This window comes from Cyphomyrmex costatus, unplaced genomic scaffold (assembly GCF_001594065.2).
Source record: "Cyphomyrmex costatus isolate MS0001 unplaced genomic scaffold, Ccosl1.0 scaffold127, whole genome shotgun sequence".
NCBI classification, from domain to species: Eukaryota; Metazoa; Arthropoda; class Insecta; order Hymenoptera; family Formicidae; genus Cyphomyrmex; species Cyphomyrmex costatus.
The window spans coordinates 148,741-172,179 of record NW_017275249.1 but is presented as its reverse complement, the minus strand read 5'-3'; the positions used below and the strand labels follow the sequence as shown (position 1 = coordinate 172,179).

General features: G+C 36.0%; 1 protein-coding gene across 1 annotated transcript in view; it reads right to left on the bottom strand.

Moving 5' to 3' along the window:
* iav (transient receptor potential cation channel subfamily V iav) overlaps positions 1-20,395 on the bottom strand; it is a 31,840-nt gene extending 11,445 nt beyond the window's left edge. Inside the window, exons 1-5 of the mRNA XM_018550735.1 lie at positions 19,571-20,395; positions 18,767-18,992; positions 11,530-11,645; positions 8,783-9,019; positions 4,887-5,038 (exon numbers count right to left, since the gene is read on the bottom strand). Coding sequence (XP_018406237.1) covers positions 4,887-5,038; positions 8,783-9,019; positions 11,530-11,645; positions 18,767-18,992; positions 19,571-20,395 — 1,556 coding nt within the window. The remainder of the gene's footprint in view (positions 1-4,886; positions 5,039-8,782; positions 9,020-11,529; positions 11,646-18,766; positions 18,993-19,570) is intronic.
* Positions 20,396-23,439: the final 3,044 nt, after the last annotated feature.

The following is a 23,439-nucleotide window of genomic DNA, read 5'->3' as shown; positions in this document are numbered from 1 at the left end:
AAATATCATTTTTCAAAATAAAGAATACGAGAGTGTGAATGATTTAAGTGATTACAGCAAATAATATATTAATTTATAATTTTCAGGTCTTACATACTATTAAAAAATATTATTAATGAATAATTAAAATTATTTATGTCGTATAAGACATGAACGTACATAAACGAATTTCAATAATAAATTGTGAAATTGATAAGTTAAAATTGAAAAAGAGAAAATTTATTACGCAGTATATAGGGATATGTTTAAAATGTTTAAAGGTCTTTTTATTGATATCCCTGTACTCAAAGCGAGAGAAAATTTCATTTTAAGTTAGCGTATTACTGATTAAATTAACTTTGTAATACTCCAGCGTAAGTAAGTTACGACTCTTTCGTTATCGCAAAGTTAGAATCGCGACTACTAATATAAAGCAGACTTCGAATAAAGTATTAACGTATTATACTTCATCGCTATTAAAACAATTCACTGACAAAGATTTACTTCAATTTCTTCATATTGTCTACCATAAGTAAATTTCCTTTATTTCGTAACTGTACACAGAAGAATATAATATGTTAACAAAATTTAATTTTAGTCAATTAAAAGACAATATAAATGGAATTATTATCGGAACTATAATAAATGGAATTTTAAATGGAATTATACATAAATTATTTTTTATTCAATATTGTACTGATGGATTCTTCATTCCTTTTCGCCTGACAATTTTTTATACGCTTTGAGGATCGCGCGTTTGCGTTATACGATTACAACTATAACGGTATATGCATTGATGAAATCAAAACGATTTGTAATTCGAGACTGGGCATCCGCCGTATCATATGCGAGCACAATAGGAACACGAGCTGAAATCGAAGGATCGAAAGACGAGCGATTAAAATCGATGCATTGCTGCTGCCGTCGCCGCCGCCGTGCCGGCTATACGGAAAACAAAAGCTTTTTAATCCCGACGCTACATCCGCGCCCGTCGACAGACCGACAAATTTTTCAGATTCGTCATTCGGCTGGGATTAAGATTGAAGAGACTCGCGTGGCTCTGTGAACGAACCGACGACGGACGGATGAACGAATGGCGAATGATCGACGAATAACGGCGGAAGAGAGAGCATCGATCCAGCCTCCATTAACTCCGACGACGTCGTCGCCGGTCGGTCCTACCCTCTTCCGCTAATCGATGGGTGACCTTATCTTGTCAAGGGTTACCAGCGCCCATAAATCTTCGGCCTTTTTCTCAGAGTAAGTTCAAGGAAGGGTACAGCCGCGATAGAAAAGACACCGTGGATATTCTCCGATATAACTTGCACGGTATAGCTAGCACAGTATAAGCGATGCAACTTGGATGAGGGATATAACATCGTTGTCCTGGGTATCGCATATACGTTGTCCCGGGAAAATCAATAGGAACGCCGACTTCCGCTCGCCAAACAAGTTTCCGCTACGTGAGCTTCCTTGCTACTTTCAGTGAAGTTCGAGAGGGGAAATGTCATATTTTTTTCTTTTTCTTCGCAGCCTCATGCAACTCCTTCGCTAATTATACCAGATTAACGTCAGCTGAGCCGTCGTATTGATTTATCATAATAATGAATTATAAACAACCTTTTTTTTTCTTATTGCTATAATCAATATCTGATTATGAGAAAAAAAAACTTGAAAATAACTAATTTCAACTACTAGCTTTGCGTGTACGGAATGTTCCATGAAAATTGTATTTTAATTATAGGACTACTACGTTAAAAAATAATCCCTGCAATTTTTTAAGAAGATATAAGAGATGATAAATTTATTATTCCGTTTAATTTATATTTATTTATTTTACCAGACTAATGTAAATTAAATAAATTATAAAATCAACTATATCTGTGTAAATATATCATTGTTATCAAAGAAATGTATGCTTAATATACTGACATAGGTTTAATGTAGCTTTTGACGCTGACAAAGCATTAAAACGTATTAAGCCAAAAAAGGGGATAAATTGAATGATGAGTAATATCACTAGAAAAAAAATTATAATCTCATTATTGACGCTGTAATTCAATATATCCTTTGAAGTCCAGAACTTTAATGAAGGACTAACTATGTTACCGAGTCCCCATAAAGTGGGCTCCAATATATTTTATTTATTTAGAGCGCGGCACGACGTAGAAGCCACGATATTCCCCACGCGTAATTACTGTCCATCAGGATCCTCTTTAGACTCCCGACATCACTTCGTTTAAGTACGTATACGTGCAGTAATTCCTCAAAGGTTCCCGCGCGCACTCTCGATGCCACTCGGTGTTTCTTGTCCTCCATCACGGCTGTCGTTCGCCTTAGCAATAAGCCACAGTCACGCCTGAGATTAATTTCGCACAAAATTTAACGGGAGCCCGCTACAACCCACCTCTAAAGTTACGGCCTAAGTGCTTTACGATGTACCATTTACGAGCCGCCGTTTTACGTCTGTTTAAATTCAATATACACTCTTTGCGCCTGTACAAGTTCCAGGAACGCCACTGTATAACTTACAGCTAGCTCTCAGGCACCTTAGGCGCAGCTGAAGGCCACAGGAAGAGGGCACAAAAGCCAACATACTGTTCTCTTCTCCTTGTTGATATTTCATGCGTTTCACCTCGAAGACGATATCTGATAGAATTTTTTCGTATTATGATATATGTATTTCTACGATAGGATATATTTCTGTATATAAAATCACCGATTGTGATTGAAACAATACGCGGAGACATGAGAGACACGGAAATAATGATTTTGTTAAAGTTTCTACATATTTAACTAGATTTGAAAATAGTTTTGTTGGATCATCGAAATAATTACGTAAAAATCTTAAGCGCGATGCAATGCTGCAAAAAGTTTTGACATTTTAGCAACCGATTTGAGAATGATCTACTTATTATTTAATAATTATTTTAATGATTCAACGTAATTATTTTCAGGTTTGTATCCAGCTAAATTTTAAATATTTCAGCAAAACTGTCCTTTCTATGTAATAATTGTAATATTTGGAAATAGAATTCTATTTAAGAAACAAGATATGGAAATAGAAATACATTTTTAATCACTTCCCTAAAAAGATTTAATAATATCAGAAAATAATATCACTGCAACGATCAGTAAGAGTATATCTGATTTGTAGAGAAGTAGAAGCAATTAGTAACTATTTGACATCATGCACCTGTCGAAATATAGTGTTTTAGTGATGTTTACGTGTACAATCGGACTACTGTAGAACAAACTGAATTTTCTGTAAGGAGCAGCTGCAATTCAACTGTTCTATTCCCAATGTCGGTCACGTAGGTTTGATATCACGTATTAGGAACGTATAAGCACAATGCGAATGCACGTTCTCGCCTTTCGATAAACCATTTGTCCCATTCTTCGCGGAAGTACATCCGACAAGAGGCGTCGACATTCGTCAAAGTGTCGTTAAGCAAGAAAACGTTTGCTAGAAGCGTGTCGCGAGTAACCGATGTAGGAAACAGATTCGCAGAACTTGTAGAAGTTCTTCGTAAAAATTGGAAATTTTGCCAGTAGAATAAAAATAATTTTATATTATGAGTCATGGTGACTTGTTAGTTTATTACGATATCAAAAAGAAAATGCATGTGCTTTAAGAAATTAAATTATAAACGTATTATACATGTAAATGAAAATAATTATAAAGAGGTTTAATAGATAAAAAATATATAAACGAAATAGTATAAGACTTTTAATATTCAAAATACAAAAATACACATATATAGGACATATAAGAGTCAAAGAAAAATAAAATAAAAATGATATAATGTATCAATTTTAAAAAATTAATGATAAAATTTAAAAGATAATACATATAAGAAAATAACTAATAACTAAATGAATTCTGAAAATAACTAAATAGAAAGGTTTAAAAGATAATATATAGAAAGGTAATCATCGCAAGATTCTTCCTCAAACTCATAAGTAACTTTCAGAAATTGGATTATCATGTATTAATATGTTACACTGAAAAAGGAGCTTATAAGTAATAGTTACTGAATGTTGATTAAAATAAAATAACTTAAATCGAATATTCGGTTAATATTACCAAAAATAATTTTACTTTCTTAATACATTGCTAAACAATAATAATATCAATCGTTTAGTAATAATTATTAAATATTTAAAAAGATAAAATTACTTTTAGTTACGTTAATCAAACATTTGATTGAAATTATTTCACTCGACATTTGATAGTTATTACCAGATTCTTTTTTTTAATATACAGCACAGAATATTACTGCAATATTACTGTAACATTATTGAAACGTTGCAATATGTTGCTTCAGTATTACTGAAATATATATGATCTGTGTACTGTATGGGTAATATTAAACATCTTTATATTGCAATTTTATTAAAACTAATAATGGAGAATGCATCCTTTTTTTCATAAAAATAGAAGTACGCTTTTTTCAGCTTTGCCCTTGATACTGCGATATCTTTTCTTTCCTCGTCAATCTACCATATTTAGATCGCATCCTTTTTTACGATTACGTAAAAATAGCCAATCATAATTATTTTCTGCACGTTTGCGTACATAATTCTGAGATACAGCGAGAAAAAAGAAAGAAAAACATTAAATTGTACCCAAAGGAACGATTTGCTACAAGAGAGATCCATTCGATATACTCAGTCCGACAAATAGCTTGCGGTGTACATACGCACAGGTGGCTGTAAACACGTCGCCAGTTTGCACGCGGCGATTGTCCGTAGCGGTGGCGCTAAAATGATGCGTGAAACAAATGGGTGGCAGCAATGTAACGAGTGCGACCCTGGTCGCGTCGCGCCAGTAAATTGCACCCACTTTAATTTCGCAGCTGCCTTTCCCGCACCCCTCCGTCCCGTGTCTCTTGTATATTACTTACCCGGCGAAAAACATAAGAAGAAACCACGAGCCCGGCACGGCGAACACCAGTATCGCATCTTCCGCGTGCCGATCGCCAGCGATACGACATGGAATGCACGCAAGAATGAGCAGATTGCTGATCACGAATATCAACTTGGCCGGTTCGTGGCTCTGAAATGCAAATGCGCGCAGACGGAACGTTAGTGCGGCCTCATGCACTCTTGCAACGTTTCAGGAACGTCCGCAGGAGAATCGATATTTTCGTGCAATTTCGATATCTCCGTGTAACGAATGCGTTATCACGGTGACGACGCACAGGATATTTGCACGATGCATACTAGGAATAGATAGACAAAATATTCCATACGACTGTTTCATCAACTATCGTCTTTAAGACAATCTTTAAAACATTAATTTTTGAATTTTATGTTAAAGATTAGCTGAACACGGCATAACATTTTTAATTGATTATAGTAACCAATTTTATAACCAATTTTTGGTTATAGCAACTAACTTTTTATTGTATTTAACTAGCCGTAATAGCGACTGCAACCAAAAATTGGCTTCTGTGCAGCCATTTAAAAGTGTTATACCATATTTTACCATCTAAATTACCGCAGCAGTTAATCTTTTCTTTCAGTGTAGTATTAAAATTTTCAAAAATTTGGAAGATTTATTTATTTTATACACATATTTAAAATAAATAAATCTCTTCTAAAAAAAATATAAAATACGTATTATATCAAATTGTATGAAGAAAGACAAAATTTCTTTTCAAAAAGATTCGATGTTAAGTAATAGTCCTGGCGTTATATATACATGATGAGCTGAACATTACATTTATATATGGGGCATTCCATGCCAAGTGGACCACCCAATTTTTGGGCTTTCTCGTCGCAGCGCTCTTTTCGCTTGTCGTTAGTGGGCATGAAAGGCAATTTTGAAAATAAAGTGCAGACGTATTCTTATAGAAAATTAAACGCTCTTTCACGTAAGAATACTCTTTTTTTGATCAGACCGGTTTACGATGATGTTTTTCAGTTTTGAACTTTTCAAAATGGCGGCGCGCCTAAAAGACCGCTCTCAATTTTCTTTTAATATAGCTCAATATGTAGCTCCAGGTCTCTACTTTGTTACTCTAAAAGGACTTAATGGCACACGCATTCGTTTAGGAGTAAGAGCTAGGAAAGTGTGGCAATGTCGCTCCGTCCCCCTGCCGCACCACTCATTTTCCTCACTTTCCTAGCTCTTACTCCCAAACGAATGCGTGTGCCATTAAGTCCTTTTAGAGTAACAAAGTAGAGACCTGGAGCTACATTTTGAGCTATATTAAAAGAAAATTGAGAGCGGGCTTTTAGGCGCGCCGCCATTTTGAAAAGTTCAAAACTGAAAAACATTATCGTAAACCGGTCTGATCAAAAAAAGAATATTCTTACGTGAAAGAGCGTTTAATTTTCTATAAGAATACGTCTGCACTTTATTTTCAAAATTGCCTTTCATGCCCACTAACGACAAGCGAAAAGAGCGCTGCGACGAGAAAGCCCAAAAATTGACGGTTCTACAGTTCGGTAACCAGTTGGCCTACAGGTATATTATTTTGGCATAGAGTCTTTATTCATCAAAATGTTCAAGTTCACGCAATATGAACGAAATCCATGCAACTTCGCAAAATGGGTAGCCCACTTGACGTGGAATGCCCCATATATTTACACAGATAAAATATTTTTGATTATTTATACATATACACATTGATTGGACAAATTACAGATTGAATGTTGTGCGATGTCGCAGCTTGTGTAGGTGCGTATTAACGTTTTTGAATCGTCCTAGTATTAATTACCCGCAAATCGAAGCGGATACATGTACTTGCAATAATATATAATGCAATGTTATAGCTTATGTTTGATTGTATAGATTCAGAGCGGCGAATGTGTGCTATATTGATCCTGTACAAGCAATAACCAACACGATATATATATATATATATATATGTATATGCATATATATTCTCTCCTAATTGATAGATATGAATAGATAACCGATAGACATGTTAATGTGCCAATGTTTATACATTTTTGATATTTGTGAGAATTCTTGAACCGGAAAGTACATGATATAATTGTATTAATATAAATTAATTAATTATAATAATAAATAATAATACGTTATATTGCACATGATGTATATTATGAAATAAATTGTATTAGCTATGATTTCTCTTAAAATAGAAAATAAAGTAAAATTGATTTAAAAAAATTTAATTGGAAGCTATACGTAGTTTTTAATTTGCTGGTGGAAAAAATCCATCTTTACTATCGAGGACATATGTCGAAATATCATCTCTACCAAAAATGCTTTTAACGCAATCCATCATTACCGACAATGTCTGTCCTGAGATTTATACGATACAGCGAAAAAAATAATATTAATTTCAAAACATTCGAATAATATTGTTGAATGAAAAATATTAAAGAATATATAATTATATTAACACTAATTTTTGTTATAAATTCAATTTATTATAAATTTAATGCACAAAAAAGAGCTTTTTTTATCTATATAATTTGATACAGTTATATAACAAATAATGTATCGTCTTCAGTTATCTACAATATATCGTGATTACACAGTTAACACAAAGAAAAAAAATAGAAAGAACCCGTTATCTAACTACTACTGCGCTGTCGTTATACCGTTATACGTAATGCTTCAATAATTATCGATCTATCTCTCTTATTCTACGAACTCATTAATGCATGAAAGATTAATACCACGAACGTACAGCTTCCTTCGGCAACCGTAGGATACCTTAGCGCATCCATAGATCCGTGATTCGTTACAGTTCACCAGCCTCAGGATTTGCGCAACTGGCTACACTTAACCGGCATTACCGCACTGAAATTGCGCCGTTGAGTATCGGCATTTGCGAATCAGCACGAAACAACGGAATATTTCATGATTGGGAGAAACGACGAAAATGATGGAAAACCGAAACATTTTATTTACTCAAAAAAAGAATTATTAACTTCATTATTTAAAAAAATTAATTTAATTATAATATTTAGAAAAGGAATCCATTAGTTTACAAAATTCTTTTATAATTAATTTAATTTTGTACGTTTATACTTTGTTATAATTGCATTTCGAATTTTATTCAACTATATGCAAAATGGCTTGAAAGAAAATTACACATCTCTGTATTTCTTTGAAATTACTCCATTTTTCTCTATATAAAATCCCAATGTGTTTCGTTCGACACTTTAAGTCTTAAATTCCAACCCTTATGTACCTTTAGTTTAATTATATCTCTGTTTAACAATGCGAAAGTTAAAGAACTCCGTACTAATTAGAAAATTAAATCTGGATTAATTTTCACAGATAATGTACACTCTTAAAAATATCGGTGGATTTAACATACAGGGTCTATATATATAATTCTCACTGTGTTGGTGTTAATATTAACACCAACACAATTAAATCACATATGATGTTAAATCAACATTGATATTTTTTAAAGTGTAGCTTATAATGTGGTTAACAAAAGGCTCAATAATGGATAGTTTTTGAATTATGGCTTAACACAAAGGCGTTCTGTGCATGAATATTTCATAATTTTTATAATATAAATCATATTTCAAAAACAATCGTTATTGAACCTTAATTGTGTCTACATCTTTGATGAAAATTAAACTTATTTCAGTCAGAATCCAATTTTCCATATACATTTAGTATAAGATTCTTTATTAAATTAGGGGTATCAGTAGATCTATTCATATCTTCATGTGTGATTTAACTGGGTTTTCGAATTAATCGTAAATAAACTCTGAATCGTATAAATCGAGAACACGCGATTTCAAACGGTAAAAACTTTCCTGACGGTGAAGTCACCGCGATGGGAAAAATGTCCGAGCCTACCAGTTGCTTCAGGAATGATAGCGGACCGACGTTGATCATCTCGCCTCCCAGCTGCACCAGGATGTAATTCAGCACGCCCAGCACGGTGATGCACTCCGCCGTGGTGCGGACGACGTCCGTTATCTCCTCGGGCCACTGCACCAGCACGGCCTCCATGTCCGCGGGCCTGAAGTACACGGCTAAGGACAGCGAGGCCAGGTGAAACACCAAGATAATCAATCGCTTCAGGAACTGCAACTTTTCAGTGGAGAATAGATGTCGGCGTATGCACCCACGGAACTTTCCGCATCGATTGGCCGGAATATAAGAGCAAAGTTTTACGAGCGGTAATATAGGGGCGAACTCGCGAAAATATCGCTGGTCCCGGGGTCGAACTCAGGGAGGCTCGGATATCAGTCGAGCATTTGAAAAGATTGATTTCTCTCGCATATTTCGAATCGTTTATCCATTGTATCTATTTTCTCAGATTCCGTTTTCTCAGTACTGAAAGCGTAATTTATAGTCGCGATCGAGAAGCCTCCAAGGTTATTTCATTACGTCAAATACGACGAAAATAATTTTTCTGTTTTGCATCTAATGTCACGCGCCTGTTTTTTTTTTCTTTTTTTTTCCATAAAATGACGTCAATTCCAATAAAACTTTATAATTTGCGAATGACATATTAATTCGCGCTACAACATTATTGTCGTATGCGTTATCGCGCCACGCTCGTATTATCGCGCATAATTCGAGTAACCAGATGCAACGTTTAACGTCTTTTGTTTTATCTTTTAGTTCGCGTTATCGCACCACTTGTTTGTAAAGTGATAATCGCACGCGTTTCGTTTAACGGATGAAAACATTTTAACGAGCCGCTCCGAGATTGACTCTGGTACGATCCGATAATAGGAAAATCATAGCCAAACGGACACAATAATACTGCATATTGCATTTACGTGCGGTTCGAGTGTGGCCGTGATTAGTGCCATAAATGGGACACGTTATGGACGCGGTGCAGTTATAATATGCACGATACGCGCCCGTCTGCTGAAGCCATCGGCGTACGTACGAAAGCTCGTTTGTGGTGCGATCGTAATTGCAATCAGCTCGCCCGTATAACTTCGATAGCCATCGTTTCGAAATCACTGAGCCACCATGGACCCGCGACAGACTGACTTGAAATAACCGGCGCAATTATATCGCCATCGCCGGAAGCCTCATCGACGTCACTCGACCGATCGACCCGAGTGTTAATCGTTTCAAGTTACTCTCGACAGAGAAAGAGGAAGAGAGAAATCGCTGTTAAACAACGCGACAATACCTCGTACTACAGACGCGCGTCTGCACTCACATCTGCATGCGAATAAGCCGCGTGAAAATTTCATCTCCATTTTATCAATTTTGAATGAAACCATGTGTCATTTCTCTTCAAAAATTCACGTTTCCCAATCGCGTTTAAATCGCTTTAATCGTTTAATTTTTTCCCCGAGTGTCGTTCATGGAACTATCTAAAATAACGATTTTAACAATTTACAAGTTTCAGAAACTTCTATACTCTGATAAAAAATACGTTTCACGGTATTACCCTGTCTCTTTCATAAGTGACCTAAGCAGCTTTGCGAAGTAACATGTTATTTATCGGCAATTGTCCAGGTGGCTCATCTGTTGTCAACTACATAAAATATATAAGTGAAAAAGCATCGCAACGTGAGCTGCTTTTGCGATGTAAGCCGATCTTCTTTAAAGTGCTCGTAAAGATTTCCCAAAAATATGGTCTGACGACAGAAAACTAAAATTGACTCTTAATAAATAGAAATATTTTCGACTGTAGGAGATAGACGTAGAAAATAGATTCGCCGATGAGATTAAGATTGATTTGTCTTTAGATGTGGTCTAATAGATTCGATTAAGGAGTTAAAGAAAGTGACAAACCTTTAGCGAAGAGAACAATTTCCGAACATCAAATATATAAACTCGATAAACGATTTTTGTTTCTACATTATTTAAATGTTGTTTAAGTGTTATCTAATAAAAAGACGTCATTTGAAAATTGCATTAGGGAAACCATTCTACCGTATATACATATTTAACACTGGAAGTTTTAATACATTTCTTAATACAAAGCACTACTATTATATTACACAAAAATATACAAAGTACAAAAAAAAACGCAAAAATATAAAATTGAAGAACTAAAAGAATCAACTTTCCTCTTGATACTTTGAGTTATGCACAGAATATAAAAAGAAAAGAAATCTCTCTTTGTTCGACGTAAGAATCAGTTATACGAATACACAATTTAAAGTTACAAGCTCTGACAATGAATGAAGCGGCCATTGTTTTATGAAAGAATAAAGAAAATCCTGTATATCATAATATATATCAAGCATTGCTTTTTTTGCATCTAATATTATTTATAAAATTTTTTTACTTCGATGTACTTTTCATCGAAATATTTTCATTGTCAAATATTTTAGTTATTCAAGCTATCTTCAAGAGGGGGCTATTTTTTACATGTTGTATTTTATTTGAAAGCGGAATATGGAAAAATTTAGTATATTCGAAATACCAGTAAAAGATGAATTAATATAAGATGAGGTCAGTGTGGTATGCCTTGTGATTCTATTGTTACAAAGAGGATCTCGAGTCGTCTGAGCAAAGTCGGAGCAAGCATAAAGCCGAATAGACGATGAAAAACTTCAAAATATAGTAACGTCTTATAATTCAGCGAGAAACGAGCGGGAATGCCATCACGTGGACGCACTTACTCGCGCGAAGGTCTTCCATTTTTCCTCAAGTAATCGCTGAATAATACCACCGTCCAGCATGTCCAAGTGCTCCTCCTTCGTACCGTTCAGAATGATAAATAGCGCAGAGTTCCAGTCTGAAATAGAAATTCGGAGAGAGCCATTTGCGGTTAATGGAACATCGCTTTAGGGTTTGTGCCGCGATAATTATGGGTTTTGCATTAGTGAGCGTGCATACAGTGTGATGTATACAGGTGCAGGTGTGCGAGCAGGACTTTTCGGCATTTTCTCCCCTTCCGACAGAGGAACATCCGGCACGAAAGATTTCCGCTCCGCAGAGACGGAAATTTTCCGTCGCCGCCATGTGTCGTCGCCGTACGGTTAAAAGATAAATCCACCGCGCCATTAAGGTTTTATTTGAAAATGTTCACAATCGCTAGAGAATGGTACGCGGCGTAACCCGAAAAATGCCAATTTATGTATCCGCTATACATCAGTACGACAAACTGGACAACATTCGGACCATTCTATCGGTCCTTTAAATATTTCACTCACGATTACTGACTTTTAAACATTTTAGCGCGATCAATATAGTACACCTTTCGTCCTGCCAAATCGCGTCGTGCAATATTAAGTGCAACGTTCATGTGCAACGTTACTGAGAGACTCGGTTGTGTATTGATCGCATGCATCTGTCGTCGCACTTTGCCCAGCTTTGGCGCGAGTGCTAAAGTAATTGGAACTTGGAGGATTGTATCCTCGGGAGTCCTTAATTACCGCTCGACACGAGCGAAGGTGTACAGTAGCTTGACCCGAAAAACATCGTTTCTCGGATAGGAAACGTCTAAAGTGGGTGCTATTTATATTTTAGTTATTACTTTAGTTTATTTCTATATTTATTAATATTGACTTTATTCTTAAATAAAATTTTCGGAATATGAAAAGAAAAAGGTTTTAACAGATGTTAAGGTAAAATTCTAAAATCAGGAGTATCGTGACTCGCACTGCTCGTACATATGTCATAACAACGTTACACTGATTGAGATTCTCAAACGATTACACGTTTATAATTTAACGGGGATAATTCGGATGTCAGATAAGTCGAGCGATAAAACGGATCTGATGTTGATGTCAATATTCTCGATCATCCGGTTCTCAATCTTGCATGACGACCGCTGACCTCTCAACTCCAAACCGGTTGGTATCCACAGCGAAGTTACTAACGCGTGTCCGTTACCGCATCACGTAATTATATCTGACTTTGGAACACAGAGCCACGATAGTTTTCCCCAAGCTTCCTCCTAGCATACTCTCGGCCACTACTAACCTCGACCGGACATTGAACCGAGTTTAAATAACAAGTATCACTTTGGGCGCCTCATTTTTCACGATCGATAATTATTTTGATAGGAGGATAAGTTGTGAAATTAATGAGAACAGATACTCCCGAAATACACTTAGAAATGTGATGACGGCATAATTTATAAATCTATGTATATGATTTCAAATATTAAATACTAAATTAAATCCTGGACTTGAGTTGTCAGATTCAATACCAACATTTCTAGGATATGTCCGAGACGATTAAATAATGGATTATTATAAATTATTTAAGCTAAATCTCTTGTATCAGTTCTAGTATCCCTACATAAATCATGGTACACTGATCATTTTTTAAATGTTTTGAATCGAAAAAACTTTTTTTAAGATAAAGGCGAGTCGAAAATTGTAGAATGTATAGATTTCTTAAGAGTGTTATTTTTTTTCTGATTATTAAAAACTTTCAAGCGAACTCACACCAGTCAGTGATGTCGAAATAAATTACAACATAGTGCAGTAGACGCGTTCGTAATTGAATCATATACCATGGTAATTTCGTATAAATCTTTAAATGTCAACGGTTGTGATCGCGAGAAGTAGCTTGAAATGAATTTTGTGAGGATTTCGTTAACATTATGACTCTTCCGGGATAGAAAACGTCAATTACTGGATACTGGATCAGCTGAATTCCGAGACTTTCCCAGAAATCCCGGCCATCTGGTAATTCTAATGTAGACACGAACGTAATTCTTTCCTAAATAATAAATAAATGTAAAATATTCAAATTGGAAATAATTTATAAGTTATTTAAGAAAATTAAATCTTTAATAATACAAAGTTTTAAGCTTGTATAACTTGTGTATGAATCCAGCTTAAGATAGAGTAAAGTAATTAATTATGAAAAGTAATTTAAAGAATAAATTTATTACCAGTATTGATTTTATCCCGTACAAAATAGTCTTTTGTTTAACTCGTCTTTGTAGGATTTACCCCATCTATACCATCTTATTTTCTAAGACTCTGTTATTGTCATTGCGATAAAGTCTCTGCGATATGCAATTCTATACAACTCTCGAAATAGACATCAAAACAATTGTTTTTTTATTTTTTCAAAAGTCGATAAATTTTGGTATTGCAAGCGTAAGTCATAGAAAAGAAAAAAGTTATATAAAAATTTAACTGATAATTAAAATCACTTGAAAGTTTACTGGATGACATCAAGTTTACGAAGATTTTTTTAGCGATAAAAAAATTTCATTTATATTTGATGTTTTAATACTAAAACTACATGTGTTACGAATTAAACTTCAAAAGTGTTAATTGAAACTAAAACCTTCACGTTTTTTCAGATTTTAGATAAATATTTTAACAGAAATAAATTAAAAATTAATTGATTGTCGTAAATAGATAATAATTTTTTTTTAAACTGAAGTTTAAATTTATAAAAATTTTTTTAAACTTTATCGTAAATAAAACACCTAATGCATTGTAACTGCTATTGTAGTTGCAATTGCGGATTTTATGGTACACTTATGTGAGTTTTATGGTATCATATTATTTACGAATATAAATTTCAACAAATCCATCATAAAGAGAGAAGAGAATCGTGTTGTTAACACATTTTTTTGCTTTTTTTATAATGCGTTGCGTTACCAAATAACAAATAATGCTGTAATTTTTTTAAAGAAAATTATTACAAACTTATATTACATATTATTATTTACATAATATTAAAAAATATAAAAAAATTTTATTAACAGTTTTTATAACATAACACAACGATTAATTGATATAAATCACGAATTTCTATAGAAATCTCTGTAAAATGAGCGTAAAGTCAATTTTAGCTAATTTGATAAAAGAAGGGATAATCTTTACCCGGTCACGATCAAACTATAGTATACTGAAATGCATTATTACAGATTTTACTTTCGTATTTGCAATAAAGCATGTTTATGTCTTTTCTCTTTATTTGTTTATAAAAATATTTAAAATATAATGTAAGAAAAATATTGTTTAATTCTCAATTTAATTATAAAAGATGTACTTAATTATATCCGAAGTAATCTTTACACTTTATAATATACCAATTCAAAGTATAGATTAATACCAATACCCACAAAGCATTATGTAATAACCGGATAAATATAGGTGAGTCCCAATTTAATCCGTAATAAACTATATCATGTTAACGATCTTAAGTATTATTATGGATATCTGTGATACATTAATTTACTAAATATGTGGACTATAATTTTAACTAAAATAATTAACACCACTTAATGTTAAGCTTTATTAACAATTTTAAAACTACACTCATTAAACACAAACACGTCTTTTGAATTCTAATAAGGAAAATAATTTTAAATTGGAGAAGATTCTTTTTTCTATATTTTTATTTTATTTATTTAAAATTCTCTCTCTTTATTTTAGTCATTTTTATATTTTCCATTTATATATAACTTTACAATATTTTTCATGGAATTACAACTTTATATCAAACTTCAAATTTTTAAAACAATTTTTAGTAAACTAGAATGCGGAAAATTTTGGTACACACAATCTCAAATATATATTTATATTTTTCTCCTCGCACATACACACATTGGACATGGATGACGCGGGTTGTTTAAAACTCGAAAGCTGCCGTAGTCTTCTTATGTAACGTCGCTTACGTGTGAAGGAAAAGTCTGAAATAAGAGCTTGTGCAACGTGAAAGATGGTAAGCGTCTTAACGATCGCGCGTCGTCAGGAATCTGTTCCCGGTCAAGAATACCGTAAGCGGTTCAGTGGAGCATCGTAGTGATCACACGTGTTCGATACTTTCATCGTCACGATGCGATTTCTCGCAGAGGCTAATCCTTTTGCGCTCAAGAATATATAAATACAACGCATAAAAATGCCTTACTCTCTCTCCATCTCTCTTCACAAAGAAGAACGTCTGGCATAAAGTGTTCATAATAAAAATTGTAATATTCCTTAATTTCTGTATTTTGGAACTTTTCTAGTCGCATTCACACACGCCACATTTACACTTTTACGTATCTATGTGCTCCTAACAGAATTGTTCTTAATTAACTCACGAATAGTATAGCGTCGCGAAAAATGACGGCGTTGATTGCGCGCGAGTTATCTCAAAGTTACAGTTTCTAGTGCGGCGATGATACCGGAAGTTACGGAAACTAACATTTTCCGCGACCGCGTTGCGTAGCCCTCGGATTAAAACGAGGGAAAAAACGTCGGCAGGGTTGAGACGAGGGAAATGGCTTTTCCGCTGAAAGCTCAACCTTTGACCGCTGTCACCGAGGCTCTTTTGGCCAACCGCCATCATCGTCCAACCCTCATCCTTCGACTGCCTCTCTCTCTCTCTCTCTCTCGCACGCTTGCTCTTTTTCTCTTTCCTTTGCCCTTTCACTCTAACCTTGGTTCGAAGTAATTAAGCGTGCCCGTAGGAGAGACGTACCGAAAGTTCGGTTCGCCTCGATATAGCACTGTCCTCTCACCACCGCGATTACTTTCCTCCATCCGGGCGCCCCCACCGACGCGACACCGCCACCCTTTGCGAAATCGGTATAGACGCCTCGTGCCCTAGTGGAGACGCCCAGGCTGCGAGGGGATAGATAGGCGGTGGCTAGGAAGGATCGAAGGGATAATGGATTCCGAAACTAAATGAAACGCAAGCTCCGCCGCCGCGTCGCGCCGCGCCGCACCGCGCCGCACCGCGCCGCACCGCGCCGCACCGCGTCGGGTCCGCGGCTAATCTCGAAACTTCGTTAAATGCCCGTAATTGCATCTCCTACGACCCACCACGCTCCCAGGCATCCGCGTCGCGCTTCGCGGTACTCCTACTCGCGAACAATCCAGGGAAAACCTGGAAGCAGGTAACGACGAACGCATCTATTTCTCGGCAACGCTTCCTAGTCCCAAACTTCGATACAATTTCACGCAAGTTCGACTGACGGTTCTCTTAAAATGCGAATGGCAGAATGCGAAACTTTACCCCTCTCCCTGCTCCCTCTACGGTTCTTTGTTGGGAAATTTTGGTGACGTGACAAATGCGAAAGTAAAATTGAATTCTCATCGTCTCCCTGGACACTCTTATGGGGATATCACTGCAGTTGGTTCATCATATTCGAATCCAAACAGATATTTATTGACAATTCTTTATAACATTCCAAAGATCAGTTACTTCGTCAAATCGAATTAATTTGAGATCTACTTGTAAACTTTAGGGTCGCATTCTGTGGAAAAGTTTACTTTAATACTAAAGTTTCGTACGAGATCTTTCTCTCGAATTGTCTTCAGATCGTATTGTCATTGATTGTCTGACTAATTATCTACTTTGATAAATAAAATAAACTTGTATCCGACACTCACAACGGAAATATACATTAATAATGCAGAAATCTTTTAGTAAAACTCGCTGTATACATAAAATTAAATGTACCATGTATAAATCATTGACTTCAAATTACATCGCTGCAGTTTGCATCGCGCTTCTCGGAACGTTTCATTTATCTCATCGAATACCAATTAAACGAGAAATCGACTTCGATTCTAAATTACCGTCAAAGGTAGGGAAATAATATCGATAACGATGGTAAGAATGGCGATGATAACGAGCCAATATCAGCTAGTTTTTACCAGAGAGTGGCGTGTTATTCGCATGTTGGGCGAAGTTGTTGGCAGTATGGTTTACTATCCGCCTGTGCTCTACGTTCGATGTAGGAAAACTTTGTGAAATTTCTTTTTTTTTTTTTCTCAGGAACTTCGCAACCCGATTTTGTCCTCGATTTTGTCCTTGTATCCAATTTTACGGGGAAAGATAGTCCCTTCTTGTTCTCGCTATATTAGTCCTTTTTTTCTCTCTCTCGCTCTTCTCTCCTTTTTCTTCTCCTGTCGTCGACACTCGTGTCGCAATTTTTGTTCTATTGCCACCTTCTTCTTGTTGGGACACTTTACACGGGGGTAAGCCGTTGAAAACCGTGAGAACAATTTTACATAAGTTGCGCATATGATGCAGTACGAAAAAACTCAACGCGGAATAATTCACCAAATATTTCAAAGACGCTCCCAAGAATAAACTCTATTCCCGTGGTATGTTATAATATTTAAATTTAAAAAAAGAGGTAAGAGAGAAAAATAGAGTAGCGTAAAGAGTAAAGTGAAATTAAAGCACTTTATTTTATACATGAGAGCAAAATCTCCTTTTAAAAATACAATGAATAAAAAATGTTAAAAAAAGGGATGAATAAACAGCAGAAATCAAAAGCAAGATAAATTTCTAAATAATACACCACTAAAAGTATTGTATAAATATTTCTTGGAACTAGAAATTGAAGAAAAATTGTGTAAATCCAGAGATTTCAAATATTTCTTGTAGAATACTATTTGTATACTATACACGTATATAGGAAAGATTTGATTATTACTCACGTATAATTTGAAAATGCACAATCTTAATTTTTAATGATAAAAAGGCAGATAAATATTATTATTTATTACACACTTAAAAATTGCATTCTCTCAAGCGCTGAAAACGATAAAAAACGATTAACAATACATGATATAAAAAATATTAAGAATCAAATTTACAAAATAAAGACAACGAAGAAATAATAAAAATAAATACAGACAAATAATAGAAAAAAAACAATAGCAGAAGATTTAAATCCTAACATAAAACAAAAATAGAGGAAGAGAGTGAGAGAAAGAGAGAGACTATATAATGTAAAATAAATTAATGAGAATCTCTCCTTTGCGCTGCAGTGTCACTACGGTGCTACTATTATTTAGGAACATTTCAGCCTTGACTCGTCGCAATTAACTCAGGAACATGCGACAAAGTAAGGGCCTACTTGACGCACGATTCGGTGGACCGAGGATAACGATTCTCATAGAGCCGGATTGGCGTAATTCGATTAGCTTTACGACGTACTTGTTCTGCCATCGGGCAACAGCGTGTCGAGAGCATTGAGAGGGTACGCTGAGCAAGTGATATTACTGTAACGCCAAAACTCCCGCGCGGACAGCTCCAACATCTCACGGAAGACCTCGGCACGCCCCAGCTGGCAGGCGAGTGTCAACGGGGTCAGGCCCGCGGCATTCACGATTCCATTGCGAGCAGGAAGCTTCGGATGTCGCAATGCGTAGCCGAACATGTCCTACGTCAAATAACAGTTCTCTACGCGAGTCGTTTTGGAACGGTGGACCATGTTGGCAGAAATGTCAATATCCGTATTTTACTATCTCGGGACGAAATAAAAAAATGTGTCAATGTGACATAAGTAAAATTAGAAAAAAATCTTCAAAAAAAGTATTAAAATAATTGCAAAAATGACAGTGATGAAATCTATTTAAAAAAATATTGCACATTTACAATAACATTTGTTTAATATTAGAAGAGTATCAAGATTTCTTATTTACTAAACAAACCAAGTTAATATATTAATATGAAAATGGAAAAAATGATGAAAAAAAAGTACCAAATATTTTATCAGTACAAAGAACACAATATATTGAATATTCAGTCAAAATGTTTTTAGTATCCTATTTCCCTTTATCAAAAAATCTAAAAAAAAATAGAAACGGTTAGTAATGACTGTTTATGGTACTTTTTAGTGTTAACTGAGATGTTACACAGAAAAAAACAAAATTTAAAAAGCAAGAAATAGTTATCGATAAATCATTGCAGATTTCTAAAGTCTAGTCTCTTTACGTCTAGGTTTACGTCAATACGCACCAATTTATCACAAACTACGACCATGTGCAAAATCATATTTCCGAAAGAATCCTGCTCGTCAGGATCCGCGCCGGAATCAAGTAGCAGGTTGTAGACGCTCTCGTTAGTGCAGCAGGCGGCCCAGGCGAGGGGATATTCTCCCAGATACGCGAGACCCTCGTAATCGGTATTTCTGGCGGGATGCATCCTTTGCTGATCTCGCGGTAGGAAGAAGCTACCGGTGGCCCGCTGCGAAATAATCGCGCCCGCCTCGACGAGATCCTGCACGAGCTCGTTGTTGCTATATGCAATCGCCAGATGAAGGGCACTCGCACCGAGATACTCTTCGCCCTCAACGACGTCAATAGCTAGTCGCGGGAAACACTTGAGCAGTATGCGCGCCACCCTAGTATGCATCCGCGTGTCACATATGATAAGAACGTGCAACAAGGTCTCACCCAGCGAGCCTCTGTATTGCATCTGCCAGCAGGCCTCGTGATCATTCCACTGCGCTAGTGGATCAAAACGCGACAGCGAGGCCTCGATCGGCAACACGACTTCCTCGAGGTCGCGAAATTTCCAACGTAGATACTCGGCACGATTGATTGTCTGACCTTTACCATCCATATACATCAGGATACCGAATTGCTCGCGGATCAACTTCTCCACCTCCGGCTGACCGCCCTGATTGTAAGCCTCGATTAGTTCGCCGCCCTTCTTGTAGTTCGCCAATCGATACAATAAACACTGGTCCTCGTTGCTTGCTTGGCTGATCACGCGGTCGAGGATCGAACCGGCGTTGACCTGGCTGTTGCGACCAACGCGGCACGAGCAAACACCACCCATTCAGACATATCCCTTCGCTGTCGGGGTTGGGAAAAAAAATACCGAAAGCTCCACACTGTCGCAGCCACTATCGCACCACGTTCAAGCTTGATCTCTTTCAATTGTTCATCAGCCGACGTCACCCGAACGGAATTCTTCTCGGGTGTCTTCAGACGTTCTCAAGGTCGAGCAGCGCCCCATTTCCGTCGAGATAAAGCGAAAAACCACTCCGCCGTACGGCTACTCGCGACCGACTCCATTGATATAACACTCGAGATTCTCTTACCCCCCGACAAGAGGGTGGCACAGGTAGAGAGAGAGAGCGAGAGTGCTGGTATTTGCGCTATAGCAACCAGTCGATCCATACGCGGTACCTGGTGCAGACAAACACGACAGGGTCACCACCGCCGCACCACACCACGCTCTGCCGCGAAAATTCGGAGCGTTTTTACGAAAACTTTTATTTATTTACAATATCAAAGCCGCTGGAAGTCGATGATTTAGAACGCGTCATTTAACAAGCTAATTTTAAAGCACAATTTCGGCCGATTCGATCGCGCAATTCGGCAATGTGGCGAAGACCATGACTTACTGGTATAACCCGTATGTCGATCGCCCGACCTTAGCACACTTTCCAACGGCTGCATACATGCGCAAATGTTTCTCAAGACCGACTGCAAGGACGAATGCGCTATCGCGTGAAAATCAGGATATACGAGGAAAAAATGTAGAGTACAAATAATACATGAAAAATACTATTATATATAATTATGGCCTATGACAAAAGCTAGATTCACTCCTGTGAAATGGAGTATAATTAGATAAATGAACGATATTAACAATCTCGCGGCGGTATGTTATAGCCTGTTTTTATTAATTTAATCGGCGTAAAAATATTAATTGCATTTTTTCATTGTTTCGTATGCAGCGGGACCTGGTTTCGCGCTTCATTACATCCATATTTACGACGGGAATGTTGAAATCAATTTCCCATCCCCCCAAGTCCGAATAAAACAGAATTACGCGCGACGTGTATCTCTGTTTGAAGTGCATTCGTATTTAACCGAAACGCAGCGAACATTCCATTCTCATCGAATTGGAACACTGCAATAATACGTATATTATTGCGTTGCGTGCGTCTAGAATTAGTATCACGTCGATGCCGTACAAAATACTAAGCTATCGAGAGAGATTACGGTATCTCAAGCTTAAACGATACAAACGCGAGCGCGCTATTGACTCGAGCGTGAAAAGCTGTTAGTTTATTTTTTAAGGACAAATTCTCTTTTATTCTCTCACGAGAAATTAAAAGATTCCGCTTAACGAGGCATGACTTTCTCTATACGACGTGTATTTCATCGTCGCGGACAAATCGTCGTTGTCGTTGTCCTCGTTTGGTGAATGGTATAGCCAATGTATTATACAGCACGGTCACGCTATTGTAAATTGATGCCTCGTCATCCTCCGGATAACTGTGAAAAAAAAGGACACACATATTTTCAATTCGACGTTCCGCCGACGAGCGTCGCCGGATGGATCGAATCGACGTGTGTGGTGTAACGATGAATGGATGCGGAACTACAGATGATATGTATTATAATCCGCCATACGAACGTCTCATTCATATGCAGAAGTAAGTACTTAAGTAGACATTTTGCGAGCGCAGACGTTTAACGTTTATTTCGCAATTGCAGAATCCAAGGCAAGTGTTTGAATGGAGTTGCGAAATTCTTGCGAAAGTTTAGTTAATCTCGAAAGTAAAGTTAATGTATTCATTATATTAACATATTTATTAATGACTTAATCAGCGTTGCTGACGCATTAATGTATATTTATCAGTACGAAACAGTACAATTAATCGCAAAAGTTGAACTAGTTGGCAATCGGAAACCTTATTTAATGCTACCAACAATAAAAAATATTTTACAGAACGTCGCAAATATAACCGCTTTTCTGATCGTATTTTCGGTTCTATTTATTATCATTATTTTGTTTTTAGATAAATATTGTATGTATTAATTATTCTTTGCTGTCGTTTTTATTCCATATATTTGATGGCCTAAAAAAGATTTTTTCCCCCCATTATATCGGCGAAATGTGCGTAACTGTTTCCGTGGATTAAAATATTTTTGAAAATATTGTTAAACCATGCGCTTTCATTCACCGGCCCTTTCAATTAATACATTGTTTATGCAATTCGATATGCAAACTCACTTTTTTTTTCTGTTCGTTGCGGAGCGACCGCAACAATACCGTGAGTTTGCCCAACGTGATAAACTTCCAAATTTACACAGGCGCGGTAGAATCTAGGGAAAGAGATAACGTTTGCTGGTATATCTGACGCCGTAATATATACAATAAAATGTATTCCCGCAAACTGTCACGCGGGTTTGACAAACGCGAGAGACTCCGTAATATATTCAATATCTATATATATGTATACAAATATGAACGAGAGGATTATCGTCAAATGTCGAATTGACGCGAAGTTACGGCCACGACTGCGTTATTTATTCGCGAGCCGCGTATATTTGATCGCATTATTTTTAAAAATAAATTTAAAAGAATGTGGTGCGAAATCTAAACTAATATGAGAATATATATATGTAAATCTAATTAAATAAGAGAAATCCTATATATTCGCTCAAAATAGATCTTAATGCTAAATATTTCTGCAGTGTAAATTTATGTACATATTTGATTCTGCAGGTCGCGCGTCAAAATCTTTTTCGGTTTTAATACGCACTCATGAGAAGATAGTAATATCACTTATTAAATTGATAAGCAATTTATTAATTTTTGCGAATAAGCATTTTGAATAAAAGTATTAATAATCTATATATAATAATATGTTATAGGCTAATTGTAAGTTGAATACAATTCAAAATATATAAAAATCAGAGCTGTTATAGCCTAGCTAGTTGATATTCGCTAATATGTAATTTTATTATATAAATTATATAAAAATATTTCAATACAAATTATTTTGATCATTAATATGATTCTTTTTAATGAAATATTAATTATAAACTACGGATGTCGTCTTTAAACACTACAATCTTTAA